General features: G+C 43.7%; 1 protein-coding gene across 2 annotated transcripts in view; it reads right to left on the reverse strand.

Annotated features, from left to right (window-relative positions):
- The window catches only part of TUSC3 (tumor suppressor candidate 3), a 357,616-nt gene that overhangs the window by 146,999 nt on the left and 183,587 nt on the right, over positions 1 to 27,030 (reverse strand). For both annotated transcript variants that reach the window (XM_040418803.1, XM_040418804.1), the window contains exon 3: positions 3,977 to 4,094. In XM_040418803.1, the coding sequence (XP_040274737.1) occupies positions 3,977 to 4,094 (118 nt within the window). The remainder of the gene's footprint in view (positions 1 to 3,976; positions 4,095 to 27,030) is intronic.

Consider the following 27,030-nt stretch of genomic DNA (forward strand, 5'->3'; position numbering starts at 1 on the left):
TGGGATTCGAACTCACAACCTTTCACATCAGAGGCAAGGCATTTACCCACACAGCTAGGAAAGCTGTATAGCCAGTTGCTTTAAGATAAGACTTCTGCCTTGCCTCTGATGTGAAAGGTTGAGAGTTCGAATCCCAGGAGAAACTTTTCTGAAAGTGTTTTTTTTTTTTTTTTTTTTTAATACCGGACTGTTACTTTACTGCCACGAAGGAGGGGGGGCTATTGGCGCCATGATACTGGCACATGGAGGGGGGAGGAGAGAGGCACTTGATACTGGCACATTAGGGGGCAGGGGGAGAGGATGGCACTATGATATTAGCACATGGAGGGGGCAAGAAATGGACATGAATCATGAGGGGCAGAAATGTGAAATGATGGGGGGCGGGGGCGCCAAAATGTAGATTCGCTTGTGTTGAGAAAAATCCTTGCACCGGCCCTGACTTCAGGCGCGCAATCCCGCGAGACCAGTGACCTCCAGAGATGGGTCTCGCGGGATCACGCGCCGAAGACACATGATCTTGGCAAGAGCCAAGGCAATGTGGACCTGGAGCACAGCGAGGAGCAGAACCTGGTGAGCACCCCTGGCAACCGCACTAAGGTGTCAGAGGCCGCAGGACAGTGACTGGCAGCAGGGTGGCACACACTTGTGTACAGGGGTCAGGGCACACCTGCTGCTTGACTAGGGGCCATAGATTCTGACTGGCACAGGGTGCCCAGCAGTGGCACATGGAGCCTAATAGCACAGGCACAGAATGTCTAAAGGGCTATGAATGGTACAGGGTGCAGGACAGTGCCAGACTGGCAGAGTGCACAAGGCAGCATACTGTTTTATGTTGCCCTGGTGGCACAGGATTTCAGACAGTGGCTGAATGGCGCCTGGCAGTGAATAGGTGCAACTGCACGTGTTTGGTCTGTATTAAGCTGCTTTCAAGTTTTATAGTACTATCCAGAAAGCTGATTTCTGTATTTGAATAGTTAAAGGGGTTGTCCAGGTTCAGAGCTGAACCCGGACATATCCCCCTTTTCATCCAGCCAGCCCCTCTGAGAGGAGCATGAAATGCTCCGATGCTCACCCTTGCACTGCGCTGTATCACGTAGGGAAGGGCTTTTTTGTTTACATTTTTACACTGCTAGGCGGAAGCTTCCACCTAGCAGTGTTGCTGGTGATGTCACCGGCACTAATGGGCGGGCTTTCTCGCTACCCTAGCCTGTCAAACAGCTGTAGCAGAAAAATGCTCCGATGCTCATCTCAGAGGGGCTGCCTGGGTGAAGAAGTGGATATGTGAACCCGGTCAACCCATTTAAGGGCCAGAATATGGTGGAATGAAATATATTGAATCGTTCATGGAATTTTATTAGTTCATGTTCAGACTGAATGCAGATTGTTCGGATATCAGTTTCCAGTTTTGTCATGAAAAGGTTTTCACATTGTGGCAGCATTTTGCTGCCCATGGCAGTTCCAGTGCTTTGTAGGTATATTTCTTTGCCAAAAGAGAAGTAACTGTGGGAGAGGATGAATTTTGTGAGTTGACGCACAGACTCTGAGACAATCCCATCAGCCTCTAGGTACACTTGGAAATCCGTATATTTGGCTCACTGTACTGATGTAAGGCTGCGTGATTTCAGGTTATCTATCATGCTATGAGTAAGAACCATTGCAGCTAGGTTCGAGGAATTACAATAAATTATGTTTTTATCTTTAATCTCCTTGAGTGACGGATATCCCATTTTCATAACCATTACAGTTGGCAATCCACCTTCGTGTAGGATATTGGAATATAAGGATTTCACATCCACGGTCGCCTTTAGTGAGAGAACCTAGGGTTGAAAGAGACATGCGAATTGTCTCTGTGAGATAAACATGCAAATCAGTTTTTCTTCCAAATGGAACGGAAAGTAAAATGGAGTGCCTCACCACAAGGTGTAACATAGCTATCCAAGGGCAATGCTCAACCTTTTATACAAGAATTAAAGCATAGATTATTGGCATCTGATCGGCGAGGGATCCCGCTGTTTGGGAAGGCAGCCGCGTTCGCAGTAGCACCGCGGCCTTCTCACCGTTTTTCCCGCAGGCCCCCTGACATCACAGCTATTATAACTGGCCTGGGTGCGGCTCAGCCCCGTTCCCTCCAATAGGTCTGAGACATGCCCAGGCCTGTGATAAGAGTCGTGACGCCACTGGCCCTGCAGGAAACACAAAATGGCCGCTGCGCTTCTGCGAGCACTGCTGACTTCTAAAACAGCTGCTCATTCCCTTGTGTCAGACCCCCGCCAATCAGATGCTGATGGTCTATCTAAAGGATAGATCATCAATAATCAAAAGGTACAGAACCCCTTTAACACAAAAGTATTTAGAATCACAAGGCTTATTTGGGAAAGCGATAAACAGGTTTGAAATAAAGTATGAAGTCATATTAACAAGACAATCCTATAATCAATGGAAACCCTTTAATGTCTCATACTCCAGATGTATTACATTTTACAGCAATACATTTTTTTTTTTATTCCAATAAGTGCCAAATGGACAGTTCTGTTTGTTAATATCTTTCTAGCCGCACTAAACAAAAGCAGGGAAGGCGTCCACACCAACCCTACAGTTATAGTTACCTGGTCCACATGGTTCTGTAGATCCTCATACAGTAGGCTCTTTCACCATGGCTGCCTGTTCGTGTCCCAATCAGCTGTTATCAGTCTATGTGTGCGCTTTGAATGCTATGGATAACAGTTGAACGAAGCGCGCTTCAGATGCTTAATCCGAAGTCGCTTTGTTCAAAACTTCGGTATAATACTCTACGGAGATTCGTCTTTGTCTGACTTTGTTGAATAACTTGAAACCGAACTCAGTTTCAAGTTTTAAAAAGTGGTTTTGCGCTTCAAAAATAAATTACCGAAGTTAGTCAACGAAGTCACCTGCGACTTCGTGAATAACTTACTTCGGCTCATACATTCTAATACTGTACGGAGAAGGATCTCTGTACAGTATTATTCAGAAGTTTGGAATTGATTAAGGGTACTTTCACACTTGCGGCAGAGGATTTCGGCAGGCGGTACCGTGGCCGGAACTGCCTTCCCGGATCCGTAAAAACATATGCAAACTGATGGCATTTGTCAGACGGATCAGGATCCTGATCCGTATGACAAATGCATTGAAATGCCGGATCCATCTCTCCGGTGTCATCCGGAAAAACGGATCCGGCATTATTTTTATTTTTTTTACGGTCTGAGCATGCGCAGACCTCAATGCCGAATCCATTTTGCCGAAACACTCGGGGCCGGCATTAATGCATTTCAATGGGAAAAAGTGGGCAAGTGTTCTGGAATTTTGGACGGAGATAAAACCACAGCATCCTGCGGTATTATCTCCGTGCTGAACAGTCAAAAAGACTGAACTGAGGACATCTTGATGCATCCTGAATGGATTGCTCTCCATACAGAATGCATGGGGATAAAACTGTTCAGTTCTTTTCTGGTATTGTGTCCTTAGGACGGAACTCAATGCCGGAAAAGAATATCGCTAGTGTGAAAGTACCCTAAGTTTTGATTTTATTAAGCGTCCGAAGCTTGCTTCGCTCAACTCTACTATGGACAACTCCAGGATCAGAAAACATTTTGTACTTTGCAATTTCAAATTCTCCCATTTCTCTAGAACGAGCCAATACACAAGCTCTTCCAGGTTGGAGAATGAGCCACCAGACAAAACCTCGGACAGATTTATCACAGAGCAGCCTTCTGCAGCTGCTATGTACTGTGAAATGTAATAGCTACAGAGACTAAACCGTGCAACATTTCTAATGAAAACCTATAACAAACATGTATTTTTTTTTTATCTCACAATACATCATAAGAATACAAAAAAATGGCTTTGAAGGTGTTCATAACCTTTATGGGTTAGGTGGCTACTTTTCCTCTGGGAAAATGCTGCATTTAGGCTTTATATATAATTTAGAGAAACAGGAAAAATGCGACAGATTATTTACCTGTTGGAAAACATCCGCTCCTTCATCGTAATCCACAATGGTGAAGAAAAGTTTGTTGGAAAATGCTGAAGAATATCGCCAAGAATTTGCAAGTACTTGATACTCTTCATTAGCTTGTCTGTAAAAAAAAAAAAAAAAAAGTTATGCTTAGTACTGCAAGACTTACAGTATATAGTCCTAGTACTAACAGCGACCATACAAGACAACTAAAAGGTCACAAACAGCTTTTTGTGGAAGTTTGTTGAGCCAAAGCCAGAAGTGGATCCAGCAGGAATGAGAAAGTCCTTCCTTTATATCTCTCATTCACTTCCAACGCACTTTTGACTTTGGCTCCAAGAACTGCATCAAACACTGCCAGAGAAAGCTGTGAGTGACGCAGATATACAGCATGTTATAGGGGTAGATTTTTATTATAACTGTATCTAAAGTCAAAATATCTAATGAGGTTTTCCAGGACTCTGGTGTTGATGACCTATCCTTAGGATATGTCTCTAATATCAAATAGGTGGGTGTCCAACAATCAGCACCCCCACCGCTAACTATACAGTGGACAGAAGGCTCCAATGCCAAAATACACCATCTCAGCTCCCCTTGACTTGAATGGGAGCTGAACTGCAATCATCCAGCATGGCCTCTACACATTGGAGTGAACTTCAGTTTCCAGCACTGGCAGTTGCCCGAAATAGCTGAACAGTTGGGGCACGGGGTGGCAGACCTCCACTAATCTGATGTTGCTCACCTATTCTGAGGACAGGTCATCAATATTTAAGCACAGGAAAACCCCTTTCAGGTTATTTGGATGAATACTGGTTGAAGTTAAAGAGGACCATTCATCACATCAAACAAAATGTAAAGCGGTGCACTTGCCTGAATTGCTGCCTGCCTGTGTTGCTCCTCTGAGTCGCTCGTTTTTTTTCCTGACCTCTCCCCGTTGCAGAGTTACGGGGCCTGTTGGTGCAGCAGTAAATAGCCAAGTAGATGGTCAACAGGACTCTTCTCTCAGGACGGAGTGATTTTCATCAACCTGCGTGGACAGTGTCAGAGTGGTAAACACTGTACTAGCGTGATCTTGCGCCCATGCAGTGTTCTCACTTCAACTGCGGAGCAAAGGGATGCATAGCATATTGCTATGCGTCTCTCTAATCCAATAGGCTGAAGTGATAACACTGTGGGGTCTTGGAAGATCAGGTATAATATAGGTCTTTACCGTTTTGACTCTGTCCATGTCAGAGTGATGAAGTTCATACCCTCTTGAGAGAAGAGCCCCCTTGGCTAACCACTGCTGCAGTAATGGGCCCCTTAACTTGGGAACGGGGGGAGTGGAGAAAAAAAAATTATGGTGCTAGACAATTTAAAACTGATCAAAAACTGCAGCACTCCTCAAATGCAATGGTGGTTTATTTAAAGCTTAACACGTGCCTAAAATTTGGATTCTAGAAATGTGGTGCTGCCGATTTTTTGCTTTACAGTTTAAAAAGTTTACACTTGTGACAGGTCCTTTGCATCTCTTCGATTCAATAGTTTTTATTAAAGTTTTGCAGCATACAAGAAACATGCTGGGCATACCCGGGAAACACAGGTATAAGGAAGGTAACATAGTAACCAACATGAAAAGAACAAAAGTGGGGCAATTGGAGGGTATAATCTAATGGAATATGAATACCATGCCTGGAGAAGAGGAGTATTAGCTGCACTAAAGGGGCGTTGCTGTCTAAAAGATATAGCCAAGTGGCAAACAAGTGGATTGAGACAAAATATCAGTAAGTAAGTAGCTCTGATCACTAAGGCCTGGTGAGGGCCTAAGGAAGGGAACAGTATGGGGAGGCCGACCAGTGGCACCAATTTTGTTGACAGCGGGTAAATCCACCATTACCCATAGAGAGAATCTTCTCATAGGAGTAAGTAATGTTAAGTGCTGATATCAATTTGACAAGTTCAGACGTGTCAGATCCTTTGCACATCTTAATAGAATACAAAAATAAAATGTAGAAATGTAGAAATTATATTATTTAGCACATAAACCACCGCTCACTCTCCAAGGAATGACACAATTAAAAAGGTATACGTTTATTTCAAAGACACAAAGGAACAAATTAATTCAAATCTATGGACGATATAATGCAAAGTAGTTTATTTTGACAGTAGTCTGACGTTTTGGTCCGAGAGGCTTGGTCACATAGTCAGAGGAAAGAGCAGGAAAATATCCAGTGTGGAGTAAGGCTAGTTTCACATCTGCGTTTCTGCTGGATCCTTCAGGAATTCAGCAACTGAGGGGATATCTAATAACTATGTGTCAATATATCAGGAGTCAGTACAGAGATCACTCCACATAGAAGAGGATTCTTTACGGTAAGAGCAGTGAGACTATGGAACTCTCTGCCTGAAGAGGTGGTGATGGTGAGTTCACAAAAAGAGTTCAAGAAGGGCCTGGATGTATTTCCGGAGTGTAATAATATTACAGGCTATAGCTACTAGAGAGGGGGTTGTTGATCCAGGGAGTTATTCTGATTGTCTGATTGGAGTCGGGAAGGAATTTTTTTCCCCTAAAGTGAGGAAAATTAGCTTCTACCTCACAGTTTTTTTTTGTCTTCCTCTGGAACAACTTGCAGGATAACAGGCCGAACTGGATGGACAGATGTCTTTTTTCGGCCTTATATACTATGTTAAAAGTAATAGTAATACCGACCAAGGATGGAAGGGAGTCCCACCCTAATGCTTGTGTGTATATACACTCACCTAAAGAATTATTAGGAACACTATACTAATACGGTGTTGGACCCCCTTTTGCCTTCAGAACTGCCTTAATTCTACGTGGCATTGATTCAACAAGGTGCTGATAGCATTCTTTAGAAATGTTGGCCCATATTGATAGGATAGCATCTTGCAGTTGATGGAGATTTGAGGGATGCACATGCAGGGCACGAAGCTCCTGTTCCACCACATCCCAAAGATGCTCTATTGGGTTGAGATCTGGTGACTGTGGGGGCCATTTTAGTACAGTGAACTCATTGTCATGTTCAAGAAACCAATTTGAAATGATTCGAGCTTTGTGACATGGTGCATTATCCTGCTGGAAGTAGCCATCAGAGGATGGATACATGTTCTCATTCTGTTTACACCAAATTCGGACTCTACCATTTGAATGTCTCAACAGAAATCGACACTCATCAGACCAGGCAACATTTTTCCAGTCTTCAACAGTCCAATTTTGGTGAGCTCGTGCAAATTGTAGACTCTTTTTCCTATTTGTAGTGGAGATGAGTGGTACCCGGTGGGGTCTTCTGCTGCTGTAGCCCATCCGCCTCAAGGTTGTGCGTGTTGTGGCTTCACAAATGCTTTGCTGCATACCTCGGTTGTAACGAGTGGTTATTTCAGTCAACGTTGCTCTTCTATCAGCTTGAATCAGTCGGCCCATTCTCCTCTGACCTCTAGCATCCACAAGGCATTTTTGCCCACAGGACTGCCGCATACTGGATGTTTTTCCCTTTTCACACCATTCTTTGTAAACCCTAGAAATGGTTGTGCGTGAAAATCCCAGTAACTGAGCAGATTGTGAAATACTCAGACCGGCCCGTCTGGCACCAACAACCATGCCACGCTCAAAATTGCTTAAATCACCTTTCTTTCCCATTCTGACATTCAGTTTGGAGTTCAGGAAATTGTCTTGACCAGGACCACCCCCTAAATGCATTGAAGCAACTGCCATGTGATTGGTTGACTAGATAGTTGCATTAATGAGAAATAGAACAGGTGTTCCTAATTAGGGGTGCACCGAAATGAAAATTCTGGTCCGATGCCCTTGACCAAAACCGAAACTGCCTTTTTGCCCAAATACTTTTAAAATACTTTTTTTTTTAATGATTTTATTAATAATTCTTTTTCATGAATGAAATTCATCTGTGGGTGGCGCTGTTATGGAGGGGGGGATATGTGCACTGTTATGGGCATAACAGTGCACAGATCCCTTTCCCCATAACAGTGCACAGATCCCTTTCCCCATTACGGTGCACAGATCCCCCCTCCCCATAGCAGTGCCATAGACCGATCCCCCTACCCATAACAGCCCCGGCCCTGCTGCTCACAGCAGACTAATGACTCACTGCATCTTTATTTTACCTTACAATCGTGACGCTCCAGTAACAACTCTGCAGGCAGAGCGGAGGGCGGCGTAACGTCACTTACTCACGTGACGCACCTGCTCCGCCCACTTTATGAATGAAGGAGGCGGAGCAGGCGCGTCACGTGAGTAAGTGACGTTACGCCGCCCTCCGCTCTGCCTGCAGAGTTGTTACTGGAGCGTCACGATTGTAAGGTAAAATAAAGATGCAGTGACTTAAAGTAAACCGCCCGCCCGACGCGGGTGACAAATCCCACAAATCCCAAACCCCATATTTTCTGCCGATATGTACCAATATCGGCCGAAATGGATTAGGCCCATTTTCGGCCGCCGGAATTTCGGTGCACCCCTATTCCTAATAATTCTTTAGGTGAGTGTATATATATATAACATACATACATATATATATATATACACACACACACACACACATCAAAAGTAGGACAGCACTCCTTTGCCAACTGTAAAGTGGGTGCCAGCGGTAACCCCTCGATTCAGGGTGGTAGACAAATTGCAAAAATCCACGGCACTCCTTAAAAGTGAAATTTTTTTGCTATTTATTCACACGTCATACAGCAACGTTTCGGTTCTCTCTCAGAACTTTTTTCAAGCCAATATCTTGTGTGCCATTTGGTAATTTTTTTTGTAGGAGTTGTAGCTTGTAATACACCTACAAGGTAATAGCCCCTCGTTTTTTATATTGTGTTGTGTACATTTTGTAGACGTGTGGGGATTCAGCTCATTGATCTGCCTACAAACTGTGTCATTTCCACCTAACACGAAGCTTTGGGAAGTATACTAGAAAGCATGCCGCTCTTTACATCCAGGGAAATGTTCACTTGGCTTGCTGATTTTCTACATAAGGCAAACACAACACAATTTTGTGATCCTTTCGGGACTAATATACAGTTATCATGTCTTTATTTAATGAATAAAAGAAATAAACTAGTTTAATAATGATAATGCATTGTATTCATGAAAGAAAATATAATTTGACGGATAGTAACTAGAAATGCAGCTAAGCCCCTTAGGGCTAAATCCAACTTTTGAACATTATCAAAGCTGGTTATATATGGCAACCGACCGCAATGGGCCTACTGGGAGAGATAATGGGCCCATTTTTCAAGGTAGAAAGAGATTACGAAATAAAAAAAGTAACGCGCTCTAAAAGTGAACTGAAATTAAGCTGTTTGTTCAAGGCAACTTCCTAATAGGATTTTCTGTGCGAAATATTTATATGCCAAACCTAGCAAGGTCAATATAAGTATGCCGTGGTAACTAAAAGAAAATACACATAGAAAGTTATGTATGCATATACTCTAAAATATATGGTATATTTACTGCGGACTTCATATATTATATTGCTGTTTAACTCTTTCCCAACCTATGCAGAAAACGTAGATCATGATCAGGTGCTACATCCCACTTTATGATGTACATGGTGATCTTAAAGGTGCCTTAATTGTATCTAAGAGATCAGCAGCAAGAGCAGAGTTGTACGAGTGAGCCCTGCTCCTGCTGCAACTACTGTCAGGACCAGAGGTATCTCTGCTCCAGGCAGTTTAACTGCTTAATTGACTAGACAGGAACAGGGGTCTCCTTTCACATGCTATCGGCCCCCATGTTACAACTGCAAAGTGCTGATGGCTGCTATTGCAGCTGGGGGGCCTAACAATGTTTCCCAGGTCTGCCATGTAGACATCCCTATTAGACCCTGCCTGTTCCCATAATCACGTTCAGGAAGAAATAGAATTAAAAAAAAAAGCTCTGCAATCATAAAATAAAAACAGATTAACAAAAAAAAAGGATATTTGTGTCTGGTTTTATCTGGCAGAAAATATTTTGGTGCATCTGGCATGGCTTAATAGATGGATACTGATGGCAGGCCTAGGAGCCTTTGCTAGGCCAATGGTTGCCATGGCAGAGTCACAAGGTGCCGATGGCCAGAGGGGTGGGGGTCCCCCTCCCTCTGCCAACTGCTTAGATGCCACAGTCGTTGTTTACTGTAGCATTTAAGAGGTAAAACTGCTGAAATTGGAGATCATTACAATGTTGGCAGTTGTAGCATTAGCAAAATTGTGTATTTTAGCCGAGCTTCTACAGCGATCTTGTGTTTACATTGGGTAGTGCCTATGAGATAATCATGACAAGTATATCAATCATGATATGGAAACAAGCACATGCTTAAGTTATTAAGAGGTCAAAAGGAATGCTAAAACAGAAGCTAGATGAAAACAAGAAAGGATTAGAAACCTATGTTTTAGTCTACACAAATTTCTTCAGCAGTATTCTGGCTAAGTAAACAGAAGTCTATGACCTGGTCCCTTTCATCATAGGCTGTGGACCACCAGAAACCACATAGCCATTGTGAAGGGGCAGGTCTTACCTCTTGTGCATACAGAGCAGCAAAGGAAGGCCTCTATGGCACGTCCCACCACAGCTACATGCAAGACAACTTAAATGGGTAGTCCAGAATTAGGAAAAAGTTGCTGTTTTCCCTTAAATTACAGCTCTGCTCCAATTACAATGTTTAAGGAAAGAAGACTTATTTTCTAATCTCAGGCAATGCCTTTAAGAAGTTCTCATGTCTGCACTTTACTTTCCCTGTTCTTGGCATCACTGCATCCTGGCAGGAAATTTACATGCAAAACTTTGCTCTGTGATGTTCCTCAGGGCTTACTCTGCCTAGCTAACGTACAGAAGAGACGTTGTAAGGGTGTGGGACTACTGCATAAGGAAACAGTGTGGCATGTGGAGCAAGTTCTGACCTCAGAAGAAGAGTTGTTGATGCTCATCAGGCTAGAGAAAAGTTCCAAAACCATCTCTAAAGAGCTTGGATTCCACAGTGAGAAAGATTGTTTACACCATTATTACCCTCTCTAGGAGTGGTCGACCAACAAAGATTATGCCAACAGCATGCAGTCCCAATGGAACCCAAAGTAACCTCAAAGGCTTTTCTCACATCAGTTAATGTTCATCAGGAGGACACTTTATAACAATAATGTGCATGACAGGATTTGCAAGCCGCTGCTCTCTTAAAAAAAAACAAAAAAAAACATTGCTGTCTGTCTGCAGTTTGCTAAAGGTCACTTGAACAGGCCATTAGAACAATATTTTGTTGACGGATGAGAAGTTTTTGGTTTAAATGAGATACGTTATGTTTGGAAAAAGGAACACATTGCATTCCGGCATAAAAAACCTCTTCCTTCATTTAAATATCTTTGTCTTGTATTCATTCTGGCCATGTCAGGTTTTATTCTAATTCTTAGTTATATTTGCTAGTTTGTAATTTAATTAAAATTTACCTTGAACCCCAGTAACAGAGAGCATGGTCCCTGACTTACACATCAATACTATTGTAATGTATCCCAAACAAGTGATGAAATGTGCACCAAATTTATTGTGTTTTAGACAGCATTGAAAAGTGCCTAAGAAAGGAGATGTTGCTAAAATGTGTAAGATTTAGTAAAGGTGTGTGCCATTACAGGGAGTGCAGAATTATTAGGCAAGTTGTATTTTTGAGGATTAATTTTATTATTGAACAACAACCATGTTCCTTAATGAACCCAAAAAACTCATTAATATCAAAGCTGAATATTTTTGGAAGTAGTTTTTAGTTTGTTTTTAGTTTTAGCTATTTTAGGGGGATATCTGTGTGTGCAGGTGACTATTACTGTGCATAATTATTAGGCAACTTAACAAAAAACAAATATATACCCATTTCAATTATTTATTTTTACCAGTGAAACCAATATAACATCTCAACATTCACAAATATACATTTCTGACATTCAAAAACAAAACAAAAACAAATCAGTGACCAATATAGCCACCTTTCTTTGCAAGGACACTCAAAAGCCTGCCATCCATGGATTCTGTCAGTGTTTTGATCTGTTCACCATCAACATTGCGTGCAGCAGCAACCACAGCCTCCCAGACACTGTTCAGAGAGGTGTACTGTTTTCCCTCCTTGTAAATCTCACATTTGATGATGGACCACAGGTTCTCAATGAGGTTCAGATCAGGTGAACAAGGAGGCCATGTCATTAGATTTTCTTCTTTTATACCCTTTCTTGCCAGCCACGCTGTGGAGTACTTGGACGCGTGTGATGGAGCATTGTCCTGCATGAAAATCATGTTATTCTTGAAGGATGCAGACTTCTTCCTGTACCACTGCTTGAAGAAGGTGTCTTCCAGAAACTGGCAGTAGGACTGGGAGTTGAGCTTGACTCCATCCTCAACCCGAAAAGGCCCCACAAGCTCATCTTTGATGATACCAGCCCAAACCAGTACTACACCTCCACCTTGCTGGCGTCTGAGTCGGACTGGAGCTCTCTGCCCTTTACCAATCCAGCCACGGGCCCATCCATCTGGCCCATCAAGACTCACTCTCATTTCATCAGTCCATAAAACCTTAGAAAAATTAGTCTTGAGATATTTCTTGGCCCAGTCTTGACGTTTCAGCTTGTGTGTCTTGTTCAGTGGTGGTCGTCTTTCAGCCTTTCTTACCTTGGCCATGTCTCTGAGTATTGCGCACCTTGTGCTTTTGGGCACTCCAGTGATGTTGCAGCTCTGAAATATGGCCAAACTGGTGGCAAGTGGCATCTTGGCAGCTGCACGCTTGACTTTTCTCAGTTCATGGGCAGTTATTTTGCGCCTTGGTTTTTCCACACGCTTCTTGCGACCCTGTTGACTATTTTGAATGAAACGCTTGATTGTTCGATGATCACGCTTCAGAAGCTTTGCAATTTTAAGAGTGCTGCATCCCTCTGCAAGATATCTCACTATTTTTGACTTTTCTGAGCCTGTCAAGTCCTTCTTTTGACCCATTTTGCCAAAGGAAAGGAAGTTGCCTAATAATTATGCACACCTAATATAGGGTGTTGATGTCATTAGACCACACCCCTTCTCATTACAGAGATGCACATCACCTAATATGCTTAATTGGTAGTAGGCTTTCGAGCCTATACAGCTTGGAGTAAGACAACATGCATAAAGAGGATGATGTGGTCAAAATACTCATTTGCCTAATAATTCTGCACGCAGTGTATTTTTGGACAAAACATTTGTGTAAAGTAAGACAGCCATGAGGGAGAGTAAATGAAAGTATCTAACATGTCCAACAGGATGCACCAAATTTTTCTTGCAACATATGCGGCTTTCATAAATTTGCTGAAGTTAATGTCTGGCTGGTGTAGCTTTACCTTAATTTTAGGACAGTAATTATATATTTCCCCTATGGATTTGAGAATGTTTTCGAATTTTTGAATTCAATGTTAACATCTGTAAACTATCAAAGGACTACAGTCAGGTCCATAAATATTGGGACATCAACACAATTGTGACATTTTTGGCTCTATACACCACCACAGTGGATTTGAAATGAAACAAACAAGATGTGCTTTAACTGCAGACTGTCAGCTTTAATTTGAGGGTATTTACATCCAAATCAGGTGAACGGTGTGGTAATTACAACAGTTTGCATATGTGCCTCCCACTTGTTAAGGGACCAAAAGTAATGGGACAATTGGCTTCTCAGCTGTTTCATGGGCAGGTGTGTGTTGTTCACTAATTATCCCAATTACAATGAGCAGATAAAAGGTCCAGAGTTCATTTCAAGTGTGCTATTTGCATTTGGAATCTGTTGCTGTCAACTCTCAAGGTGAGATCCAAAGAGCTATCACTAACAGTGAAGCAAGCCATCATTAGGCTGAAAAAACAAAATAAACCCATCAGAGAGATAGCAAAAACATTAGGCGTGGCCAAAACAACTGTTTGGAACATTCTTAAAAAGAAGGAACGCACCTATGGGCTCAGCAACACCAAAAGACCCGGAAGACCAAGGAAAACAACTGTGGTGGATGACCGAAGAATTCTTTCCCTGGTGAAAAAAAACACCCTTCACAACAGTTGGCCAGATCACTCTCCAGGAGGTAGGTGTATGTGTGTCAAAGTCAACAATCAAGAGAAGACTTCACCAGAGTGAATACAGAGGGTTCACAACAAGATGTAAACCATTGGTGAGCCTCAAAAACAGGAAGGCCAGATTAGAGTTTGCCAAACGACATCTAAAAAAGCCTTCACAGTTCTGGAAAAACATCCTATGGACAGATGAGACCAAGATCAACTTGTACCAGAGTGATGGGAAGAGAAGAGTATGGAGAACGAACGGAACCGCTCATGATCCTAAGCATACCACCTCATCAGTGAAGCATGGTGGTGGTAGTGTCATGGCGTGGGCATGTATGGCTGCCAATGGACCTGGTTCTCTTGTAGCTATTGATGATGTGACTGCTGACAAAAGCAGCAGGATGAATTCTGAAGTGTTTCGGGCAATATTAACTGCTTATATTCAGCCAAATGCTTCAGAACTCATTGGACGGCGTTTCACAGTGCAGATGGACAATGACCCAAAGCATACTGCAAAAGTAACCAAAGAGTTTTTTAAGGGAAAGAAGTGGAATGTTATGCAAAGGCCAAGTCAATCCCCTGACCTGAATCCGATTGAGCATGCATTTCACTTGCTGAAGACAAAACTGAAGGGAAAATGCTCCAAGAACAAGCAGGAACTGAAGACAGTTGCAGTAGAGGCCTGGCAGAGCATCACCAGGGATGAAACCCAGCGTCTGGTGATGTCTATGCATTCCAGACTTGATTCTGTAATTGACTGCAAAGGATTTGCAACCAAGTATTAAAAAGTGAAAGTTTGATTTAGGATTATTATTCTGCCCCATTACTTTTGGTCCCTTAACAAGTGGGAGGCACATATGCAAACTGTTGTAATTCCTGCACCGTTCACCTGATTTGGATGTAAATACCCTCAAATTAAAGCTGACAGTCTGCAGTTAAAGCACATCTTGTTTGTTTCATTTCAAATCCATTGTGGTGGTGTATAGAGCCAAAAATGTTAGAATTGTGTCCATGTCCCAATATTTATGGACCTGACTGTAAATCACCATTCCTCACACGTTCTGGGGGGCGAGGGAGGTGGAATAAATAGTAGAGAAGAATCTGGTTGTACTTGTATATCATAGACTACAGCTTGAAGTGTTAATCAGCTGCTACTAAGCCTGCAAGATACAGCCTTGTAAAAAAAAATTATAATAATAATTTAGTCTTACAGGAGTTTCCAGGTAATACAGATTTTTAAGCAAGTGCTGGCAGCCTGCCCCCTGAAATAGGAGATTCATACTTACTCACTTTACTCCGCTCCAGTCCTGTCTCCATCTGGCCATGGTCACATGCACCGCTTCAGCCAATGACTGGCTACAGCAGCAATGTGGGCTCAAGCAGCACGTCACCGCTGAAGCCAGTCATTGGCTGGAGCAGTGCACATGACCATGTCCATGCACTGGCAGATGGAAACAGTTGAGGCAGTGCGGAGGAGCGGAGCAGGTAAGTAGGAATCCTCTATTTCAGGGGGCAGGCTGTGGGCACTTGCTTAAAATAAATATTACCAGAAAACCCCCTTTAAAGAGGCCTTTCAGTTTGAATAAACATCCTTTAAAATAATCACTTACGAAATTACCAGTTTTAATGCTTTTATTTTACCTGTAATGCTCCTATTTTCCCGTTCTGGGCTGTGGTCACATGACCATGTCCATGCAGCTCTTTCTTATTTCCTGTGATGTTATGTCCATGGGTGTGCTAATGACAGGGAAGTGTCTATGTAACTAGTGGGTGGGAGGAGCTATAAACTAGCTGGGAGTTGCTAGGGGCGGTGCTGGAGCTGTGGCAGAGAATGGAGAAGTGCATTATGGGTTTGGTTGGATTCAGCAACAGGAAGTGCTACATATAGGAAACAGGAGTCAGGAGAGTCCAAATTTTAAAAAATAAACATGAGGAGAATCTAAATGAGATAACGAATTACATTAGCTTATCTGTAAAAACCATAGTAATCCCAGAGAAAAACCTTTAAAGGGAATCTGTCACCAGCGACCATGCTGTCCAGGCATGCTGGGAGCTGGAGGGCCGCAGGTTGGGCATCCCTGACCTAATTAAAACACTTTCTCTTTTGTTTCTCTATGGGACAAGATGCACTTTCTAATGGCACAATCTATGGTTGCATACAATGTGGTGGGAAGTGGGAAAAAATTCCAAATGGGGTGGAATTATAAAAAAAAAGAAAAAAAACACCATTCCACCACAGTTTTTATGGGTTTTTTTTTTATACCATTTCCTATGTGGTAAAACTGACCTGTTACTTTTATTCTCTGGGTCACTACAATTACAACAATATCACATATGTAGTTTTTCTTGAGTTTTAATACTAAAAAAATAAAAAATGTTTGAAAAAAATACTTTTTTCTTTGTATTGCCACATTGTAACCCACATAACTTATTTTTTTGCCTACGGAGCTGTACGAGGGCACACTTTTTGCGGGCCAATCTGTACTTTTCATTGATACCATTCTGGGGTGGTTATGACCTTTTGGTCACTTTTTTATCCAATTTTTTGTGGGAAGTAAAGTGACCAAAAAACAGCCATTTTAACTTTTTTTCCGTTTCGCCGCATGGGATAAATATTTTAATATTTTAATAGTACGGGTGTTTTCACACACAGTGATGCTCATGTTAATTTTTCTTAATTATTTTAATTTTTTTTTAATTTTGGGGAAAGGGGTGGTTTTAATTTTTATATATTTTTTTTTTAAATTTTTTTTTTTTTTTTTTTTTTTACACTTTAAGTGTTCCCCTGGGGAACTATAGCAAGCAATCATTAGATTGCTTTTTCATAGACTCCAGTGCTTTAGCATTTGAGTCTATGACAATTACACTAAATGGGGTAATTTATCAAACTGGTGTAAAGTAGACCTGGCTTAGTTGGCAATATATCCAATCAGATTCCACCTTTCATTTTCCAAAGGAGCTGTCAAAGACTAAATATGGAATCTGATTGGTTGCTATGGGCAACTAAGCCAGTTCTACTTTACACCAGTTTGATAAATGACCCCATAAATTCCTACGGAGCCCTGCCACAGGCAAACTCTCCATAGGAACTAGTGTGCGGAAGCCCTGTTCCACTTCTGAGTACAGGGGCTGCCTCACACTGCATCCAGCTCCCCCGATCCTCACCAGGGGGAACCAGAGCATGGCCGAGAGTAAATGCTCCTGGTCTTTAACTTCCCAGATGTCGTGGTCACATTTGACCATGGCATCTGAGAGGTAAAATGTATGCGACTGACGTTATCATTGATTGCATGCATTAGTCATGGGTGCCTGCTGTTTACAACATGCTGGACCGCCCTCGTAAATTTACATGGGGCGGTCGGGAAGGGGTTAAATTGGTACATATAGATAAACCCATTGATAATAAATCACTGGTCATAACCAGGGAAATTGTATAACACACATTACCTGTATATAAGACAGATATCAATATATTCACAAATCATAAAGTGTGATTTATTTACCACAATATATTACAAAACTCATGTGCTAAGAATAGTATTGAGATCAATTATGGCCCCTTTACACTGTTCAATGGAGCAGATGATTGTCGGAAAGGAAGCGTTCCTTGTTAGTGAAGGAGACTGGTCATTTACATGCAGAGATCTCCTCCACAGTACGGGGAGCGGCAATCGCTAATGCCATCTCTCGTCCTCATACAGAATCAGTGTTTGCCGGCTGCAGAGGGTTGTTTAGATGGCACGATCTGCTGCCGGCAAATGATGATTCATATAACGCTTTTTACCCGATGAACGAGTGTTTCAACTGTTCATCGGCAGCACCTTTACACCGGCACATCATCATTAATGAGCGTTCATACGAAAACTCATTAGCGATCGTCTCTTTGATCATCGGGCAGTGTAAAGGGGCACAGGGTAATACTTAAAGGGATTCTGTCACCTTGTTTAGCCTACATGCATGGCTAGATCGCCGCTAGCATGTCCGCAATATACGGTACCTGTCCTATAGCGCTGTGTGCTTTTTATTGTGTTTAAAAAATGATTCTAGAGATATGTAAATCAGCCTGGTAAGGAGCTTTCTCCCTCAGTGCGCTCACAGGTCCCTCCTCCCCTGCAGCAGCGGCAGCAGGTAAGGGAGCTTCAAGCTCCAAAGGACACTTACCTGCTGCTGGAGAGGGGAGGGACATCACCACTGCCACCAATGAAATAAATGTCCCATTTGGGAAGTAAGGGGTGCGTGGAGAGGGCTACAGAGAGGCGGGAACACGTCACTGACTCCAGTGTCGTGTTCCCATCTCCCCTGGGCCATCTTCTTTAGGTAACCTGATTAAATAAAGTGATAAAGCCCCATCAAACCATGATAGTTTCGTTCCGCATCCAATTACCATTATTGGGGCATTGGATGTGGACCCCTTAGTTTCAATGGAGCGGAAAAAGATGCAGACAGCACACAGTGTGCTGTCTGCATCTCTTGGGGCCCCATTGTAATTAAGGGGCCGCATCCAATCCCCCAATAATGGGAATTGGATGCGGAACAAAACTATCATATGTCTGTTCTGTGGCTTGGGTTGCCACCCGGCCAGTAGTTCACCAGCAAGGCTGGTATTTTAGTTCCCTTGCCGGTGCCAGAATTTTCCTGTAAGGACTGTTAGGCTCCTTTCACACTTGCGGCAGGACGGATCCGACAGGCTGTTCACCGTGTCAGATCCGTCCTGCCGCTATTTCGCCAGACTGCCACTCCCCATTAACTATAGCGGGAGTGGAGCTACAGCGCAGCATGGCAGTGCACGACGTGAGGCCGCCAGACGAAAAAGTCGGACATGTAGTACTTTTAGTCTGGCGGCCTCTCACCGTGCTGCACCGTAGCTCTGCCCCCATCCCCATTATAGTCGATGGGCACAGAGCAGTGGCACGGCGAAGAAGTGGCAAGATGGATCTGACAGGGTGAGAAGCCTGTCGGATCCGTCCTGCTGCAAGTGTGAAAGTACCCTTACTAATGAGCGCTTCCATCATGGAACGCCCATTAGTACAGCCGTTACCTCCACCGCTACTTGTGCTAGTAAAAAAATTTATAAAATTACGGTACCTCCACCTCCATTTGCTCACGCTGTGGAGAACACTCCCTGCTGACTAGAAGCTCAGGACAGGACCTACAAGACGTCATTACGTTGGAACACCGGTCCTGAGCGTGCAGTCAGCAGCGAATGTTCACCGCAGCCAGGTGAATGCTAATTATTATTATTTTTTTTTTGCAAAAGCAGAGAAGGGGGGCACTAATGGAGGCATTACTCTTACTGGGGGCACTAATGGGGACATTATTCTTACTGGGGGCATTATTCTTACTGGCCACTAATGTGGCCATTACTAATTCTGGGACTTACCCGGGGCGCTCCACTATAACGTCAGAGCGCCCCACGCGCATGGATCACATGATCGCATGGCATCTTTACTGTTGGCTTTCAGCTCGGACCTTCACCTGACTGCAGACCCAGGTATGTGCCCCCTTAATAAAACTAGTTGAGTACCCCTGGTATATGCTATCAATCACGTTTGTAGCACATGAGTTTTGTAATGTGTTGTGATCAATAAATCACACTTTATGATTTGTTAATATATAGATATCTGTCTTGTATACAGATATGTAATACAATTACCCTGATTATGACCTGCGATTTATTATCAATGGGTTTACCTATATGTACCAATTAAAAAAAAATATATCTTATGTTGAGCTTATGTTGCATTTAGCATCTATGTGTTCACTGATAGTGGATCTTTGGTGCAACAAGAGAAATGATGACACCCTCATTGCACCAAAGGCCTAATTTGCATATTAAGAAAAACTATCATAACTTATATCATAAATCTCTGCCGTTCCCACGCTGCAGATCTTCCTAGCCCTTGCTCCTTCCTGTTCATCAGCTGTTGCAATAAGATATGTACCATCAGAAAATAACCATCTGTTTTGTTTTATTGTGTTAAAATTTTTTTTATTATTGGTGTTTTTTTATTTTATGTCATTATCTATATTTTTTAAAAAAACTGAGACTTACAATACGTTGGCACTAACTGTTCTGTAGAAATCTCAGCAGTAATCTCATTATTGGTACAAACAGGAGGACAATGAATGGTAACTCCTTACTATAAGGACTCATGCACACGACCGTTGTTGGGTTCCGTGTCCATTGTTCAGTTTTCCGTGATTTTCTGCGGACCCATTGACTTTCGTTGAAAACTCGGAAAATGCACCGTTTGTCATCCGCGTCCGTGATCCGTGTTTCCAGTCCGTCAAAAAAATATGACCAGTCCCATTTTTTTCACGGACAATGGTTCGCGGACCCATTCAAGTCAATGGGTCCGTGAAAAAACACGGAGGCTCACAAGATTGTCACACGCGTCCGTGATCCGTGTCCGTTTTTTTCCTATCATTTTCAAAGCAAACTTGACTTTTCTTTCACTTTTCATGTCCGGTGATCCTCCAAAAATCAAGGCAGACACACGGGAAAAAAAACGGACACGGATCACTAAACAACGGAACCCCGTTTTGCGGACCATGAAAAAATACTGTTGTGTGCATGAGGCCTAAAGCATAGAGAGCAGGATCATTCAGTGACCATATATGATAGTCACTGGTCATTTTCCTGCTCTCCCTGCATGTCCGAAATGCTCTCCCATAGAAGTCAATTGAGTCATCCCCAGAAACTGGTATCCTCTGTCCATGTGACTGCTCTAAAGCATATCTCTGTGTGATGGTGGCAGATAGCGGGCGGCCTGCTGGTATAGTCAATGGAGCACTTATACCCTGCCCAAAGTTCAAGGCTGCAGACCACTCATGGCCTTCCCCGCTCGGTTCTTTGCTGCTCTTAAAGGCCAGTAGACTAATGTGGCCCCAGCTAATGGTGGTATTCATAGAGTGACTTCCCCATGGGAAGGTGCCTAAGCTTTAGGTTCCTGGCTTGCCTAGTCCTGCAAAGGTGTTGTATTGTATTGTTCTAACTATGCCTGACCTCTGCCTTTTTACCGAACTGACCTTGTGCTGCCTGTCGGGACCTCTGCCTGATCTCCGTATTGACTCCTTGGCCTGATCTAGTGCCTGACTACCGTACTATAGAAACTCTGCCTGTCCACTGACCAGCTATTGCCTGTCCCCTCGGTGCCATGAACTGGTGTCTCTTGACCTGCCTGGGTCAACAGTCTCTGAATGGAGACTGCTCCTTGAGGAATGTCTCGGTACCTTTATGTTAGCAAAAGGGTGAAAACCAGGGATCTACCTTGAGAACACCCCCAGGAGTATCCCCAAACCAAAATGGTTGCGTAGGCACAATGGGTCCATATCCACTGCGTTAACCTCTGAACTGCTGTTAGAGCAGAGGTCAGCTCAGGCAAGATGGCTTACACCTATAACCACAAAGTAAGAGCAGGTGACAAAAAACAATGTTATCTATAGACACTGAATGAAATTTAACTTTTTTTTCTCTAAAAGGGGTATTCCCATCACAGATAATGGGGGCATATCACTAGGATATGCTCACATTGTCTGATAGGTGCGGGTCCCACCTCTGGGACCCGCACATACAATGAGAACGGAGCGGGGGAATATATATATATATAGTACTAGTTTCTAGTGTATGTTGAAGTAAAATGCTTCACTTCCAATGCCTCAGGATCACCATTAAGTCAATTTACCTTGAAATGGAATAGGTAGCATCATTTAGGGCTCTTTCACACTTGCGTTCTTGTCTTCCGGCATAGAGTTCCGTCGTCGGGGCTCTATGCCGGAAGAATCCTGATCAGGATTATCCCTATGCATTCTGAATGGAGTGAAATCCGTTCAGGATGCATCAGGATGTCTTCAGTTCCGGAACGGAACGTTTTTTGGCCGGAGAAAATACCGCAGCATGCTGCGCTTTTTGCTCCGGCCAAAAATCCGGAACACTTGCCGCAAGGCCGGATCCGGAATTAATGCCCATTGAAAGGCATTGATCCGGATCCGGCCTTAAGCTAAACGTCGTTTCGGCGCATTGCCGGAGCCGACATTTAGCATTTTCTGAATGGTTACCATGGCTGCCGGGACGCTAAAGTCCTGGCAGCCATGGTAAAGTGTAGCGGGGAGCGGGGGAGCAGTATACTTACCGTCCGTGCGGCTCCTGGGGCGCTCCAGAGTGACGTCAGGGCGCCCCAAGCGCATGGATCATGTGATCGCATTGGACACGTCATCCATGCGCATGGGGCGCTCTGACGTCATTCTGGAGCGCCCCGGGAGCCGCACGGACTGTAAGTATACCGCTCCCCCGCTCCCCGCTACTACTATGGCAACCAGGACTTTAATAGCGTCCTGGCTGCCATAGTAACACTGAAAGCATTTTAAAGACGGTTCCGTCTTCAAATGCTTTCAGTACACTTGCGTTTTTCCGGATCCGGAGTGTAATTCCGGCAAGTGGAGTGCACGCCGGATCCGGACAACGCAAGTGTGAAAGAGGCCTTAGATAAAACACTTGGCTTAGTTTCCTAAATGTGGTACAGAAATACAACATTTTACAAATCAATACCAACATTTAGGCAAAAGCTTCAACCGATTGGCCATATTCCCTCTTAAAGGGGTTGTCTTATCATGCTAGGATATGCCACCAATGTTAGATAGGTGGGGGTCCCACTCCAGAATGGGACCCTCGAAGTGAGCGGCGAGCAGCTGCGTATGTGCGGTCCCTGTCCATGGCTTGGCTATTTTCAGCAGTCTCATAGAAATGAATGGAGTGGTGGACACGCTTACCCGATTTGCTCTCCATTCATTTCTTTAGTGCTGCCATTGATAGCTGAGCACGATCACTCAACTATTTTCGGAATTCCCATAGAAATGAATGGAGCGCACGCTGTTCATGCACGGTATGCTTTCCTTCACTTTATCGGGCCCGTTTGGAGACAGGTGCAGGCCCCAAAAGGTGGGAACTGCTCCTATCCGACTCAGAAGACATATCCTTGCCATATGCCAAAGTCCCAGATGACATAACCCCCTAAATTCACAAATGCGTCTCATTTTATTAGCAAACATAAAAAGCTTATCCTATAGCTTATGATCAGCCAGGCACTGTTGTGTGCATACAAATATTTCATGGATCACATTTTACCATTTTCATTTCAGTTAAAATAATACATCTCATTAAAAGGATTTTCCAAGATTATGGTATTAATGACCTACCATGTGGACACCCAGCAATTCCCCCCCCCCCCCCGGCGGATCAGCTGTTTGAAGGAATCAGGGGTGGATTGGCCATAGAACTAACAGGAAAATTTTCCGGTGGCCCGATGCCCACTGGGGCCCTCCTCACGGCCGGGTAGTAGAAGTTTTTGGGGATGTATTTTGTGCTGCTGGGGCAGTATTTTGTGATGTACTATGGTATTCGGCTCTGTTGGGGTGTTATAATGTACCACAATATGGTATTGTTGGCCCCGCCTTCCATCAATTTGGACCTGACTACAAAACCGGGCCGCTTTTAGTATTTTTTCCAGGCCCACTTTAAGTTCCCAGTCCGCCCCTGGAAGGAGTTCATGGAGCTCCAGTAAGTGATGCAGCCTCCTCATAGCTTTCCAAGCAAAGCGTAGTCTATTGGACAGTGCCTGTGCTTAGTATTGAAACTCAGAACCCCTTGAATGAGACTGAGCTGCCCCTAGTCCACGTGACTGATGAACATGACATCAATGGCCTAGGAAGAGGCCTAAGCACTCACACAGGACGATGCTGTGCTTGGAAAGCTGTTGGGAGGCTGCAGCGCTCAGACCACCGCCAACCTGTTATCCCTTGGATAGGTCATCCATATCAGAATCTCTGAAAACCCCTTTAAGAGGGTCATTGGTATCTGATTGGTGGGACCTCCGCCGATCAGCTGTTTGAGAAGACACCGCCACGGCCTTCTCTCAGCTCACCGAGCACAGCCCCGTACATTGTTTAGCGGCTGTGCTCGGTATTGCAGCTCGGCTCCATTCACTTCAATGGGGCTAAGCTGCAATACCAAGGACAGCCGCTATACATTGTACGGCTTGGTGCTTGGCGAGCTGTGAGAAGGCTGTGGCACTCACAGGAGCACCGGTGTCTTCTCAGTTGATCAGTGGGGGTCCAGGCTGTCCGAGGATAGGTCATCAGTATCAAAATCTCGGAAAACCCCTTTAAGTGTCTCTTGTACTGGACTGACTTAAAGAAGTTTTCTGGTACTTAGATATTGATGGTCAAGCCTCAGTAGAGGTCATCAATATCAGAGTAGTAGGGGACTGGTACCTGGAGCTGCTACCAACCAGCTGCTAGGGATAGAAACAATACATCTACTGCGTCGTTTCCAATACCAGCATATGGTAGCTCAGCTCTCATTCATTTGCATGCAAGCAGAGTTGCTAACCCCAGTACTACACAGTGAACAGAACATTGTGCCTCTGGCTCCAGTCACTGTATAGTGCCAAAAACAGCTGATCAGTCAGGGTTCTGGGTGTGGGACTGATCCACTGATCTGATATTGGCAATTAAGTACCAGAAAAACCTTAGAATTTTTCCTGGATTGTCCCTTTAAACACACCCAGTCAAAAGTGAATATTCTCTACAATATATTCTTTTGTAGTCCACATAAAAGCTTGAAACCAAGGCGTACAGGCGGAACATTCGACAGCATAATAGTACACTTTACCTGCTCTTTTCTAATATCCGACTTATCTATCCAACTGTTTATTCAGAAATAATACCAATCATTTTGGCTGGCCCTCTACTGCTGCTAATCTCGGAAGTCTCATCATCAACATCCTGTTAGCAAATCACTCCAACAATGTGAAGTCTGCCTGCGAAATCATCGGGGAGCTGGGAAGATGATCAGCGCTCCGGATTCCATGACAACCTCACTCCCAGGGCTGTCAATCACATACGGCAGAAACCGTGCTCCATATTATGACTAATTTAATATCATCGAATAGAAAATTTATAGAAGGAGAGTCTCCAGGATTACATCTAAAAATAATGTCCTACTGATGAGTCCACACAGGGTTTGCAATAAATCATGGATCCATATGTCCATACCCACGACCCACAGACGAAAAAGATGGGGAAACTACTCAACTTTAAAGAAGAAGTTCTACATTTCTGGAGCCGAATAGGTTCAGTGAAATAGGGAGCGGAACTACTAAATCAGGGTGATACTAACCTAACATGTGCCCCTATTAATAAATACAGTAGCAAACTTTAAAACAATAAAGAATAAAATAAAATGCTAAAATAAAATTAAAAATTAAATGCCCCTCCTGCTGAGAAAGTCCGCAACTGTCAGAACTCCCATAAACCAATCTTCGACATCTTGTGTGACATTCATGCATTTTGCATGGCCATCGAGTGCTCAGACATTAACCCGTTCCTACCATGCAAAATGTGCACTGCCTGAAACTAAATCTAACAAACTTTGAGGGTCATTTATTAAGACTGGCGTTTTCAGATGCCATTGTTCTATCAAAAAAAACCTTACCCCGTGAAAATCCCTTACCCCTCGTGACTTCCGGTGATGTGGCCACACTGGACATGACGAAGATCAGCTGGAGGAGGGGGTGTGCGCCTCAGCGCAAGCACACTACGACGGGTGCGCAAGCGCAATGCCACGGGTAAGGTAAAATTACAGGGAGCGCTGCGGGAGAAGCGGCCACCAAATGCGCATGCGTGACCACCAACAGCTATGACCCGGGAGACACTGCGCCTGCGCACGGAGCCTTAGCTGCAGTAGGAGGGGGGGTGCAAGCCGCGATCCCTGGCCGATAGAGCACACGTGCAGTGTAATCCCGACGTTTGTGGCTGACGGGAGTACATCGCGGCTTGCACCCCCCTCCTACCGCAGCTCTGTCTCCCGGAGCCTAGCTGTTGGTGGTTGCACATTTGGTGGCCGCTTCTCCGGCAGCGCTCCCTGTAATTTTACCTTACCGTGGTAGTGCACACCCCCTCCTCCAGCTGATCTTCGTCATTTCGGGTGCGGCCGCGTCACCGGAAGTCACGAGTGGTAAGGGATTTTCACGGGGTAAGGTTTTTTGATTGAACACTGGTCTTAATAAACCCCTGCGCTGGCGGTGGATCCTCTGGAGTTATGAAGAGGCCGCTCTTAAATGTAAGACAGCTTCCGAGCCCTCTTACATTTAGACCTTTTTTCGACCTTTTTCTACGCCAGAAACGGCCTGCCTACTTTTTAAGACCTGGTATGAGCGGGGAAAAGTCACAGGTTACAGCTCAATCTGCGCCTGAAATACGCCCAACATAGACGCATTTCAGCTTCATAAATTACCCCCTTTACGTTTTTCATTTGCAAAGTTAAATAAGGATTTTTTTAGTTTTTTTGCAGGATGAGTTGTACTTATTGGCACCATTTTGAAGTACATATAATTTATTGAATAACTTTTGTGTTTTAGTAGTTTTGCAGACGAGAAAAAAAATCTTTTAGGTCATGACTTTTCAAGACATATCTTTTTTTAATTTTTTGTGAGATAAACTGCAATTTTTGCCACCATTTTTGGGCACAAATAGCTTATGGATTCATTTTTAAAACATTTTATGGGGGGTGGAATGAGAAACCGCAATTTTGCCATCGTTTCTGGCGTTCTTTTAATGTTATTCACAATGTGGTTTTAAAAACTTGTTGCTCTGCTTGTAGCTGGCGTAGACTTCAGTTTCTGGCGCACGGCAGGGCAGAGATACGCCTGATATATTGAGAGACATCTGTCTCTTAATAAATTAGGCACATCTCACACCAGTGTAGGGAGATCAAGACTGGCATATGGATGTGCCAGTCTCGATCTATCTCCCCCACTGTGTTGAAATGATTTATGCGATGCATCTTGTATTACACGTATCAGACAATGTTGCGATAAATGAACAGTTAAAGGGGTTGTCTCACTTCAGTAAGTGGCATTTATCATGTAGAGAAAGTTAATACAAGACACTTACTAATATATTGCGATTGTCCTTGTTGCCTCCTTTGCTGGCTGGATTCATTTTTCCATTACATTATACACTGCTCGTT

This window comes from Bufo bufo, chromosome 2 (genome assembly GCF_905171765.1).
Source record: "Bufo bufo chromosome 2, aBufBuf1.1, whole genome shotgun sequence".
Taxonomy (NCBI): domain Eukaryota; kingdom Metazoa; phylum Chordata; class Amphibia; order Anura; family Bufonidae; genus Bufo; species Bufo bufo.